Source organism: Polypterus senegalus, chromosome 3 (genome assembly GCF_016835505.1).
Source record: "Polypterus senegalus isolate Bchr_013 chromosome 3, ASM1683550v1, whole genome shotgun sequence".
Lineage (NCBI taxonomy): Eukaryota > Metazoa > Chordata > Cladistia > Polypteriformes > Polypteridae > Polypterus > Polypterus senegalus.
This window is the reverse complement of record NC_053156.1, coordinates 271,796,720-271,808,947: the sequence shown is the minus strand read 5'-3', so window position 1 is coordinate 271,808,947 and position 12,228 is coordinate 271,796,720. Positions and strand designations below refer to the sequence as shown.

The window sequence follows — 12,228 nt, the reverse complement described above, 5'->3', positions numbered from 1 at the left end:
AACAACACAAAGGTCAAAATTTCAACCAGAGCATTTTATAATTTAGTAAAAATATATATATTTTTTTTGCTTTATTTTGTTGAAATAGAGGTTACTGACAAAGTCAAAAAGCCTTGATGCAATAAACAAATTTATGTGATTCTTGTATGCATTTAAAATTTAAAACGGGTCGGTGCAGACCCTAACACAAGAGGAAGGTTTAACTGTTTTGAAATCATCTACCCCCACAGTAACTTCTCTACTTTTACACCAACAATGACTACCTTTTGATACATAAAGTGGTCCCTGAGTATTTAAAAATATTACATTTAAGATGTAATTCGGTGCAGTGGCTTCCTCTTTCCATTGCTGGGCTGCCTTGTATTTAACATTCCAGGTTTAATCTCTGCAGTGCCCTTCTGTCTCCTCCTGTCAAGTGATAACCTATGCTTTTTTGCTTTTGTTTCTTAGTTTAAATGTAATTCTAGCACAAATTACTAACTTGGTTTTACCTAGGAACAGATTCTGAATTAAAACAAAAGACAAATGAAATCAAGAAAAAACCTGCAGATCCAAAGAAGAGCCTCTTAAGTATCAGGATCGGGAACTGTAAGATCTGAAGAAAGGATGCTGGTGAATGCGAGGAAAGACAACTCACCTCTATGACGTGTTTACTGGGAGAGCCTTGTGAACCTGAAGCTGGAGAAAAGGGGCTCAAGGGACTTGTGAGGCTAACAGAGCTAAGGGGACTGGCTGGGCTGTTAGTACTGAATGATCCTGATGGTCCACTTGTCACTGAGGAAAAAAGAGAGAAAGATTAAGTTCAGTTTTAATTTCATTACTCTTTGTATACAGTGGAAGGCCATGCTGTTGGGCTATGTTCACATTACTAAGCTGTAGTGACTCAAATTGGCTTTTTTGCCTTAATGATACACAAATCGGATGTTTTCTGGGCTGCATGGACATAGAAATTCTATCTATTCAAATCAGATTTGAGTTACCTTCATATGTGCTCCTACATACTGTAGTATATGTGTGCGATTCATAGCCATGAGAAATGAATGAGAAAGATCAGATTGGAATTCATGTGCTTTTAAAATACTCACGGGGTGAATTCTGCTGTCATAAGACAATGCCTGCAGCACGGCAAAGCAACCATGGAGGAGAGCTACATTTGTAACAACAGTTACGGTCTCACCATCACTGGGTCCTTCCTCATACCAACACATCTTTTGCTGCAGCAGTGCCAGCAATGGGTGTGAAAAAAACCAAAAGACAGCCATCTGTATTTTTTTCACCTTCTTAACCTAATCATGTACAGCTGACAAACGTTTGATGTCTTCCTGAGCAAAATGTGATACCTACACTAGCTACTAGTGTGTCCATTTTGTCAGTTTTAATACCATCAGTCATCTCACAGATATAACTTTTTTTTGTTGTTGTTGGTAACGCAGAAATATATAAATGTGTGCAGGTGTGCCATTTCAGAGAACAGGTGCATTCGTATTATAATTAGATACAGAACACCTGAACTTATAAATGTAAACTGTCAAAACAGGTAAATCTGATAAGAACATAAAATCGGATTTGAGCAATGACAGGATAAGACACATGTCTCACAAATGATATAACACATTAAATGAGGTCTGTCTATTAAATAACGACACTGTGCTTCTATCTCTTAAACAAAGCAGTGAGAACTGATTACGAGCACTTGCCATGCAGGTTTAAACCTGTCCAAACCTGCACGACAAATGACAACACTCTCTGCCGTTAAGTTGATTGTCAGTCACCATTTAATGCAGTTGTGTTTGCCCTTGTGTGTCGGAATCATGCTAAGTTTAAGAGGTGAGCAATGGGTCAATTTGAAATTTTTAGTAAAATTGAACAAAACACCAACGGAATATTTTCAAATGCTTACTGAGGTTAACGGGGAAGAATGCATGTCTCATGCGAAATCGGTGCTTAAAGGAACACGTTTTGAGTCAATGGATGCAGTAAAGAAGTAAAGAAGAAAATGTCAGATTTCTTGAAAACACAGGCAGAAATTGATCTGCTCCAAGCCTTCGACCAGTGGAAACCAAGACTGCATTGGTGCATAACTGCGAATGGGGAGTATATTGAAGGGGGTAAGCATTAGAATTGTTATATAAATAAAAGTGAGTTACTGTGTCAGTCTCGTTATTTAATAGACCGACCTTGTTTTCTCAAACCCAGTTAATTCAATTCATCATTGTTAGGGACAAAACCTGTACTGGCAGCAGTGGCTGTAAGGCAGGAACCAACCCTGGGTAGGGTACCAGTAAATTTCAGGACCCAATTAAGCACACACAACACTTACAGAGGGCCAGTTTTGAATCATGGATTAACCTAAGTCCTCTGATTTACAGGGAAAACTTGGGGATTGGTGGCAGGATTGGTACTGTAGCCACCGTAAACAACTTCACACTGTTTCAGTGTGATGCCGAGGTGTCACCTGATGCAGTTGGGTCCCAATCCAGGTGGCTTGTCTTGTGGTGGGGGCGGCAACACGCTATCAGCGCACACTCCCAACCTTCTCCTCCTAATGTCCTAGTCATTGGGATGTGGAAGGAAAAACCAGGAAGACACAGGAGATGCATGTTCTCCACAAATTGAGGAACTGACTACACAATTCAATACCCAACTGCTGGATCTCTCAGGCAGCAACATTAACCATTGAGGAACTATGCTGCTTAACTCTCAAATGAATCCTAAGAATGAACCTTTAGATCTTACCAAAAAATCCTAAGAACAACACTTTAGATCTTTCAAAAACTCATTATTTGATAAAGAATCATTATAATTAGTATACGCAAGCAGAAATTTCACTATGTTCTGTTCATGTGATAGTAATGACCCTGTAAGCCCTATAAACATATTTGTATTATTTCTATTGTATTGTATCTCTGCTAGCATGTCTATTTTCCACGCTTTTCCTCCACCAGCTTGTGGAAGGTGTAGCAAATACCTCTTTGTTTGGCAGTATTGGTCCCTCGTGATGGGTTGTTTTTGTGAAGTCCCTCCAAGACATCTTGAATTCTCCAAAGTTCCTTCTGAATTTGCCGGTGCATGTGTTCACTCTGAAACAAAGAAACATGTTCAATAAACCAATGCCACAAATGCACCACAGATGCCACCATCATCACTTTCAGTCTGCCTGATTCATTAAAACCCATTCACACATCCCACTGCTTACTCAAAAAGCCATAATAAAATTAAATATTCTTGCCTGGCTGTAATTTCTTTTCACTTAAATTGTCTTGTAAAAAGGACAAATACCATTTATAATTTACTTGCCTGGTTCTTTTCAAAAATGAAATTGGTGCAACCTAAATAGGATAATCAGTAAATAAGATGAGCCTGATGTTTCTCCTAGGAAAATGTTTTCTGTATGTCCCATGAATGAAGATCCTTTTTTCATTATCAGTGATGTAGGTGGTAGACGGTGTTGTGTCCTTTACAGCCAACCCACAACAACAGTACACTCCACCTCCAAGCCACTTTGAAAAATAGCCCACCGGCTCTCATTGTCTTATACATGCATTATTAAAACACACATTATAAAGTGTGCAGAAAGCACAAATATCAAGCAATGGCATAACTAAACTGGCCTAAATAATTCACAGCAATGGAGTAAATAATTCATTTGGAAACTCTTTTCAAAGTGTCCATTGCCACTTCATGTTATTTAAAAAGAATGCAATAAAGACCTTGCCCCTAGCTGAGCTCATTTGGCTTATAAGAATCTGGAAAGAAGAGATCATCTCTGCAGCTGTGCTGATTAAGTGCCAAGGGAAAGTGCCTGCAGGAGGTGTCTGATTTTATGGAAAGGGCAATGGAGAATAAATAAAATAGACATTCATAAAGTAGATCAAAGTGCCTGTGATCAATATCCAAACTGGGGAAGTATGACATACAGTAACTGCTTTGTTAAAGCATTTCTTTATTACCTTTCCTGGTCCTTTTAAATACCAGCCAGCAATTAACCTTTTGATTTGTATTGCACCATTCTGTGCTATATATCACCCCAAGGCAAATTACAAGCAAGGACAGGGTTGCAGTACTCGGCCCCTCCATGTAAAACAACTAGTTTAATTGGAGCACACCTAAATTAGGAGACTCACTCTATTCCTTGTGTGGCTTGTTTGCTTGCCACTTAACATCCAGCATCCTGAGAAAAAGTAAAGACGCCCTCTTAGTCCATGAGAATCTTTCTCCTTCTTAAGTGCTAATAAATATAGTTTGCTAATAATGACCTATTGTAATAGGAGTCAATCCTGGGCTAATGTCTCAACTGGAATGGAAGGTGGCCCTGTTCCTAGACACCTGAATGTGGGTGATAGCCGTCCAAGACTGTATGTTCCTGATATGCTAAGTGTCAGTACTCATAGACCAGTGCAACCATACACAAAACCACAGGGCACACTGGGAGCTGTAGTCATATTGGGGAGGCCTGGTGAGTTTCATGAGTGCTTCCTCCTGAACCAGGAGTGTTTCCTTCATGTAATGTCCTGGCACCAAAAATGCTCTTAGGTCAGGCATGAAAGGAAGACTCCTCATCTCATTTGAGAAAAGAGAAGAAGAGAAGGAAGGGAAGTCTGAGAAAAGGAAAAAGAATTGAGCTTTGATGAAATCCTGTAAAGGTTTTGCTATGAATAAAAAGTTATCTGAACCTATAAATGGTGTTCATACAGTTATGTGAAGGGTTTGGACTCCTGAGATGCTAACTAGTGGACATACTATCAATGTCACTCTACTGAGTCACTGGTCAGCAGTCTGCCTTTACAAACAGCAGGGTGGCAGTCTGAACCTCCTAGTTCAGATGCTGTTTAATACATCTGATACTATCAAGTGGAGGGGAAAGGGGTCTGGAGACTTGTGTAAATAAGATATACTAAAACAGTGAACACATTATAATTGAAGCTTAAATGTGCGATCCAGACCTTGAAATGCAATCTTGAATTTATCCACATTACAGACTAGAAAGGGATTACAACATCTTGTTGATGCTTATTTTTAAACTCAGCAACAGAAATGATTCATTTCATTGTGAATACTCTAAAGATGGGTCATTCGGAATGCTGATGTCTTCAACCAGATATCTTTGATTGGAGCAAACATCTAGTCTAAGGACACACAGCAAGCTGGATCTGCTGTGTTTAAATGTTCATGCTTTTAAATGTAAACCTGCGGTACATCTGGACAGGTCTCAATATCTTACTGCCACCTGCAAGCCTACAAGCAGCTCTTTATTATCCTAGCCAGATGTTCGTATGTGTTTGGGGGATGTTGTTTGTTCATTATAACATATATAGCTAAAAATATATACTGTTTCTTTTCTTCTTTTGAGCTTCTGTAAAGTTTTCATTTCCCCTTGGGGACAAAATACTTTAACTAATCTAATCTAACCTAAACTCATCTAAGTCTAATATCTATCTATCTGATCTAATCTAAATCTTCACATGTGACATTCACCACTGTGACAAAATATTAAAAAAAAAAACAATAAGGTGATATCTTCCTCTTTGATAAAGTACATAAGTAACAAAAAACGCTTGATCTTTCAAACCAGTTAACTAAGTGCCTGAATGCACTCAAACATTATGCTCTGCACACATTTTCTAACTTGCTAAAATAAGAAAGCACTTGTTTTGCCACAATTGCAATATGTAGACAGACAAACTTAAAAAAGCAACGTCTTCTGTCATTTAAATATCGTTAATAGTACTTGTGGCAATTTTGAAGTTATAAATATGTTAATGTAATGGAGACTTACTTTACATTGTAAATTTATAGTGTGAATAACTGATTATATTTGACATGGGATGTGATGTAAATATGTAGCAGTAGAGCTGAGACTGTAAAAAATACAATTATTGTTATGGTTTATCTGGCCTACCCGTGCTGCATATTCTTTCTCTGACATACTAACATTGACGACTTTAAGGCAGTTAAGAATTTAGTAGAAGTGTGTCAGGAAATGCTAATTGGGCTGATTTGTACCTGCATCAATAAGCCTTTTTAATGCCTCAGTGTAAGTGCTATCTTATCATTAGACCAGTGTGGTAGAAATTTAATCGATGTAAATAATCACCCTAATGAACCAGGCAGGAGGAAGCTTGTCATTAGATTTTACTTCTTTTTGTGCAAAGGAACTCTCTGTATGTAACAGAAAAGCAGGGGGAATGGTCCCAGAGTGTAAGTACAGAGTCTTAGTTATGCCTACTCGGCTCACATAACAGATTTGCATATCTCATTTATAATACATTTTATCAGCTACAAAAATTAAGGCACCTTGATCACGCAGTATAATATTTCACTGATTTGTTAAACCATAAAACTCATGTGCTGTCTATGTGCTGGATGCCTCACATTCCTTACTCTCAGCGTTATTCTCCCTTATCTTTTGCAGCCTACTCAGCTAGACCTCTTCAGGTAGCCTGGAGCTTGTCATTTAATCCCAAGTGATTGCCGAAATGTTATATGATACAAAGTTTGTGGTTTTTTTTTATCACACCAGTCAGAAGTTTTTTTTTGCTTCTTTTATGTTATTCTTGAGTGTATTTAAGGGGTATTGTTGTTAGTTTGTTGGTGTGTTTGTTCTATCCATTGTTTTTTGTTCTATCCATTTACTTTCAAATGTAAAACTTAATTGACCTCAACTGCTAAAACAGATTTTAGGTATTTTAAAAACAGGAACCCAATGACTGATCACCTACCTGATTGCCCAGAAGCAGCTGCTCATGCAGGTAGCGGTGTACAGAGAGGACTTCATCTTCCAGGGCCTCAAACTCCACCCGTGTTGCAGCCATCACCTGTGGCATAAAATCAAGTTAAACAGAATCACAAATCTAAATTAGGCCCCCCTGTGCTCAGGCCTCTGGCTCAGGTATCTTACATTTGTTGCTTGTGACAGCTCCCCCCTGATGTTTATCAGTTGGTTCTGCAAAGACTCTTTCTTTTGCAACAGCTTTTCAATGGAGGAACCCTGCCCTCGGTAGAGCTCCATTTCTTGGTGCATGGAACCCAAAGCTCCCTCCAAGCCGTCCTATGAGGCCAAAAAAAAAAAAAGAATTATATTTGGCACTTCAGGGGAATAAAAAATATATGAGAAGTAAAAGGTTGACGTGATAACATGAAGGCAAACAATGCTACATTCACTCATATCAACTCAATTTAGATTGCTGATTTATTTAACTTTAACATCGTTGGGATTTAGGAGGAAACTAGAACACCAGAGAAAAAATCCACACAGCAGTTGGGAAGGATGTATAAACTAAAGACAGAGAGTGTTCAGGCTACGAGTCAAACTCACGTATCTGGAGTTGTAAGACAACAGTGGTATCCAATGTGCCGCCAAGTCAAGCTTTACAAAAACAAGCTACAAATTAAGTACTATTAACTGTAAGCTGTCTGCAATTGAATTTATTGGTTATTTACCAACTTAGGCTGCATTTCGATTTTTAAGATATGAGTTGAGCCAATTCATATCTTTAATGTCGGATTTCAAAAAAGTATTTTCTGTGCAACTATAGGGTAGGGTGAAGCCATAGGGTGATCTCCTCTGCCGACACTTTGGTTAGGGCAACATTTTCAAACAAGAATATTTTTTTAACATTACGAAATAATAATGCAAAAACTTTGAGTTAAGTATGAACAGTAAGAATTCCATACAAGTGCTGAATTTTTATAGTGCCTTCAAAAACTGAAAGAAATATGTTTATTTTAAACATTTTGGATATCTAACAACTGCAAATTTTCACATTGCGAACTTTTAAGCATCAAAATGGTACATGAGCATTTTGAAGCTACATATCAGTAACTGATAATGACATTTTCTTGATTTTCACATATATTGTGGATGTATTGATAGCCATTTAGTAAAATTTTGTTAATTTCTTGATGGTTATTAATGTGACTGTCACAGGTACATAAGAACACAAGAAATTTCAGAAAAAACAGGGGACCATTCAGTCCATCAAGCCCATTTGTTTAGCTAATAGCTAAGCTGCCCCAATATCTTATCCAGATTCTTCTTAAAGGTTGTTTCTGTTACAACTTATGTCTTGGTAGTTTGTTCCAGAATGCAATAACTCTTTGTGTAAAGAAGTGCTTCCAGGTTTCAGTCTTAATTGCACTTCCCATTCATTTTCAATGTCTGTGCAATGTCTCTTAAGTTTATATCAAACTTGTTTAATTAAAAAGGACAGACGTCTTTTAGTTTGCAGGACAGAGTTTGAAACTGCTAAGGTATCCTTCTATATAAAAGCGGTCGGGATTATCCTTCCGTCCCGTGAGTGCTATGCAGGCGCGGAGTTTCACACGCCCGTCCATTTTGCAATGCGATGGGATTTGTAGTTTCGTTTTCCAGGTAAAAGATGATTTTCTACTCCAGACTGTGCGATATCTTCTTCTTCTTTCTTACTATATAAAAGCGGTCGGGATTGTCCTTCCGTCCCGTGAGTGGAAAGCGTAGCGGTATTCCGCTTATCACAGACTTACTACTTGCAGCTTGCGATGCAGGCGACATGATGTGAGCAGAGATCTGGTGCTCCCATCGTTCCCTTGCTTTTGTGCGCGAAGCGCTGGAAAAATAGACAAAATTATGTCTCTGGAAATAATTAATGTTGATGGAGTACAAATGCCTCACCGCGTAGTAAATATCAGGGGGGTTCAAAAGGGCAACCTCAATATAGAAAAAAGTTTAAATTTCATCACAAAAATAACAGAAACTACGAGTATTAAAGTAATACCGCTCAAATGCAATATAACCAAATTAATGAGTTTGTATAAAATACCAAATTGATCTACATATTGAATTGCCTTAAAAAGTGGTCAACTTAAAAGGTGGGTCAGCCTAGTTTAGAGAAATTAGGTGAGAGAAAGAACAGAGCTTTGTTTCGCATTCAGTTTCACAAATGCAAAGCTTAATAAAAATAAATATTTGGTTCAAACAGAAGCATTGGCATTTGTATTATTATTATTTCATATTTTGTTAATTTAATTTATATATATATATTACGACCAAAACCCAAAGTTCAGCCAGTTCCCGAATTGGCCAGCCATTTCACATTTTGGTGGAGAGGTGTGGCCAAAGTCCAAATTACTGGAAATGACCAGCGTATATGCTACTTTGGCCAGCCATTTCACAAAGTGGCGAGAACTCCCTGGCTAAAATTCGATACACTGATGTAAGACTGTCCACTCAAGGTGCGAAAAATTTCAGATACAGATTCAGAAGTGAGTTTTTCTTTTGCACGAGAAAGTGCTCAAGGCGGGTCTTGTTCTGAAAGCCAACGCCACTTGAGACAGCCTTCCCCTCGCCCAGACACTAACCTTAAGGTCAATAAAATAGGTCCCTGATGTTAAGACACTATTTTAGGGCTAAAACGATAACAGACATGTGAAACCTACTTATATACCTAATCTTAATTATTGTGAAACAACCAAGTGGCGTCCACTTTCTGAACAAGAGCTACACTCAATGCAATTGCACTACTAAGTGCGCAACAAATCGCTGCTCATGCCTTTTTTCTTCCGACTTTGGCCGATCGCCCCATGCCATTTCGCAAACTGGCTGGCTGAATCCTGAAATCGAGGAAAAGATTGGACATTTGTCAGTAAATTTACAGCAACGCTGGCCATTTCCTGATTTGGCCAGATACTTCGGGTTTTGGCCGTAACATAGATATATATATATGATTTTGCCCATTGTTCTATAATAAATATTGTTTGTGGATTAATTGTATTGACTTATGCCTAGTAAGGATATATACAGTATATTTAGGTGGTTTAGGAAAAAGTGTGCCTTGCCTTAGGAGGCATTATTTAACACACCAGCCCTTGATGGAGATTCAAGAACAGAATGAGCACTTCTTACTTTGTCAACTCTCAGCCGCTGCACAGTAAGTTCCTGGTCCTTCAGCACCCTGTTCTGCTCACACAGTTGGCCCAGAAGTTTCTATGGAATAGAGAAAAGAGTCAGTATAGGAACTTTTGAAGAGTCGAGTACTTGTGGGCTTTTCAAAACAGAAAAATATCTTACATCCACGTCAAGGTCGTTACTCCTGTAGACGGGTGAAATATCTCTGTAGTTTTCATGGAATGGTGACACCTATAGAAAACACACTGCAATTACTTTAAGAATCATTCACTCTATAGCCCATTTTGGTATTCAGTCTTTACTTATTTAGGCCACATCAAATCACAAATGTGAGAGGTCTTGACAAATGGATACATTGATTTCCACAGTCATTTCAACCTTTTTCTGGGTTGCTGGGAGCCAAAGACTAACCTGGTAACAGTGTGGTTTATTTAATTTATTTGGTTTATTTGCTGGTTCAGCTCGATGCTTAAAGACAAATCATTTAATTTGCACTCCAGAGGCTATACTTCATAATATTGTGTATCTCTGTGATCACCTAACAGTTAGGGCTTTGCCTTTAACAGTAGGATTGCTTTTTCATGACTGATCTGAGGATCTCCTACCAAAACCTTTGGAAGAAGTTGTACTCTTTGCCTTTTAAAAACACACTTACGACAGGAGGTCCATCTTGGGAGGTGGGGGTCTGGAGCAAGTGGTATATTTATTACTCTTGTTAGCTGTCCTTTAAAATATCTTACACACATATATACAGTCACCCCTTCACATTCACGATGGTTATAGGTGGAAGACACACTTATGATTGTGAAAATTTGCAAATAATACTTGGGTCTGTTTAACTGTGGTGGGGAGTGCCACAGCGGGATGTTTTTCTGGTTTAATTTATGAATTACTTTTGGGTTTTCTTTTACTTACTCCACTGCTTAGTCGCTGTTCCAGTAATATCCAACTGTATTGATCGCAAGAGTAGGTTAGAAAGGAGTAAAAGAAGTCAAAAGAATGGAAATCGAGGAGTGAGCAACTGAGCGTGAGTGTGAGAAGGTCGAGAGCTGAAAAGGATGGCTAGAGCTCTATCCAGGTTTTCATTAAAGTCAACCATGAGAGTGAGAAGGAGACAGCGTGGAGTGCATACCAGCTAGGAGGAGATGTGTGGATCTGCTGAATAAGGGAGCAGTGAAGGCGGAAAGTGGCTGGCGTAAATCTTATAGTTTTTTTTTACCAAAAGTAACTTTTAATATTAATGATACTTACACTACTCAATATTGAATAACACAATTTTTTCTATATTAAATCATTTTATGTGGTACAAATCATTTCCAGTATTGATTATAAATTTTTGGCTTACTTGCTGTCTGTGTTTCTGTGATATTTTGACAAGCTCCAAAAATGTTAATTTTTTAATCGTTCACAGCCAATTTGCAAATAACTAAAACTGAAAATTTGCAATTTGAGAATCTGGAAGGGTGGCTGTACTCTACATACATGTATCTAAAGGTTTACCTCACCTTTATATCATCAAAATACGCATATACAAACAGTATTTAGCTTCTCACGTTAAACAGTATGCTACTAGAAGTTAGAAACCCTTGGTGATCAAAGCATAGAAGAAAGAGAAGAAAAGACATTAAGCTAAGAAAAGTTATAAAACTGTCATTTGGCTAGAGAGTTCCAACAAAAGCAGACAAACCACAAAAGGGACAAAAACTGTGCACCTAATTACTATCTAATAAGAAATGTAGCTATTTTAAAATGGATGAAGCTTCTGAAAACAAACAGTTGAACAAAGATATAAAAATGGATACCACCCTCTAGCTTGCTGTCCAACAATCATAGACTCCTACTGTCCTGCTAGGTAGCCATGAGAAACTAAAACATGGCCTAGAGTCTGTGTGGGAAGGTTTCCTGAAGAGATCAGCATGGATAACATTCTGTTCTGTGTCTGCTGTCACCAAAATGATACTCTTGTTGTGAGGTGCTCTTTCTTTTATGGTGTGTAACCTGCCATTCATTGCAACAAGTTGAGGGCAAATTCCTTCTTAAGTCTCGAGTCTAGTGTTGCCTCCATGTGTCAGGTAAAATCAGCAGAAGTAAATGAATAAAAGAACCCAACCCTTCATGATTTTGTACTATAAGGAGCTGTCTTTAAAAGCACTAACTGTCTGGTGACAATGAATAGGCTGTATGGTGCTAATGTCATGAGATTTAGATGGTATTTGATCAGACCAGTCAGTCTGTAAAAAAGGGAATTGCTGGTGCTTTTTCAACATTTTGCTACAAAAAAAGCATCTCTCTTAAGACCCTAAATAGAAAGGAGAACAGAGCAGCAATGTGAACTTACTTAATAT

The 12,228-nt window shown here is 38.1% G+C and overlaps 1 protein-coding gene across 10 annotated transcripts in view; it reads right to left on the bottom strand.

Annotated features, from left to right (window-relative positions):
* plekha6 (pleckstrin homology domain containing, family A member 6) overlaps window positions 1-12,228 on the bottom strand; it is a 327,603-nt gene that overhangs the window by 34,111 nt on the left and 281,264 nt on the right. For all 10 annotated transcript variants that reach the window (XM_039749189.1, XM_039749191.1, XM_039749190.1 and 7 more), the window contains 6 exons: window positions 10,046-10,114; window positions 9,881-9,961; window positions 6,899-7,048; window positions 6,720-6,815; window positions 2,969-3,080; window positions 638-774 (listed from right to left, as the gene is read on the bottom strand). In XM_039749189.1, coding sequence (XP_039605123.1) covers window positions 638-774; window positions 2,969-3,080; window positions 6,720-6,815; window positions 6,899-7,048; window positions 9,881-9,961; window positions 10,046-10,114 — 645 coding nt within the window. The remainder of the gene's footprint in view (window positions 1-637; window positions 775-2,968; window positions 3,081-6,719; window positions 6,816-6,898; window positions 7,049-9,880; window positions 9,962-10,045; window positions 10,115-12,228) is intronic.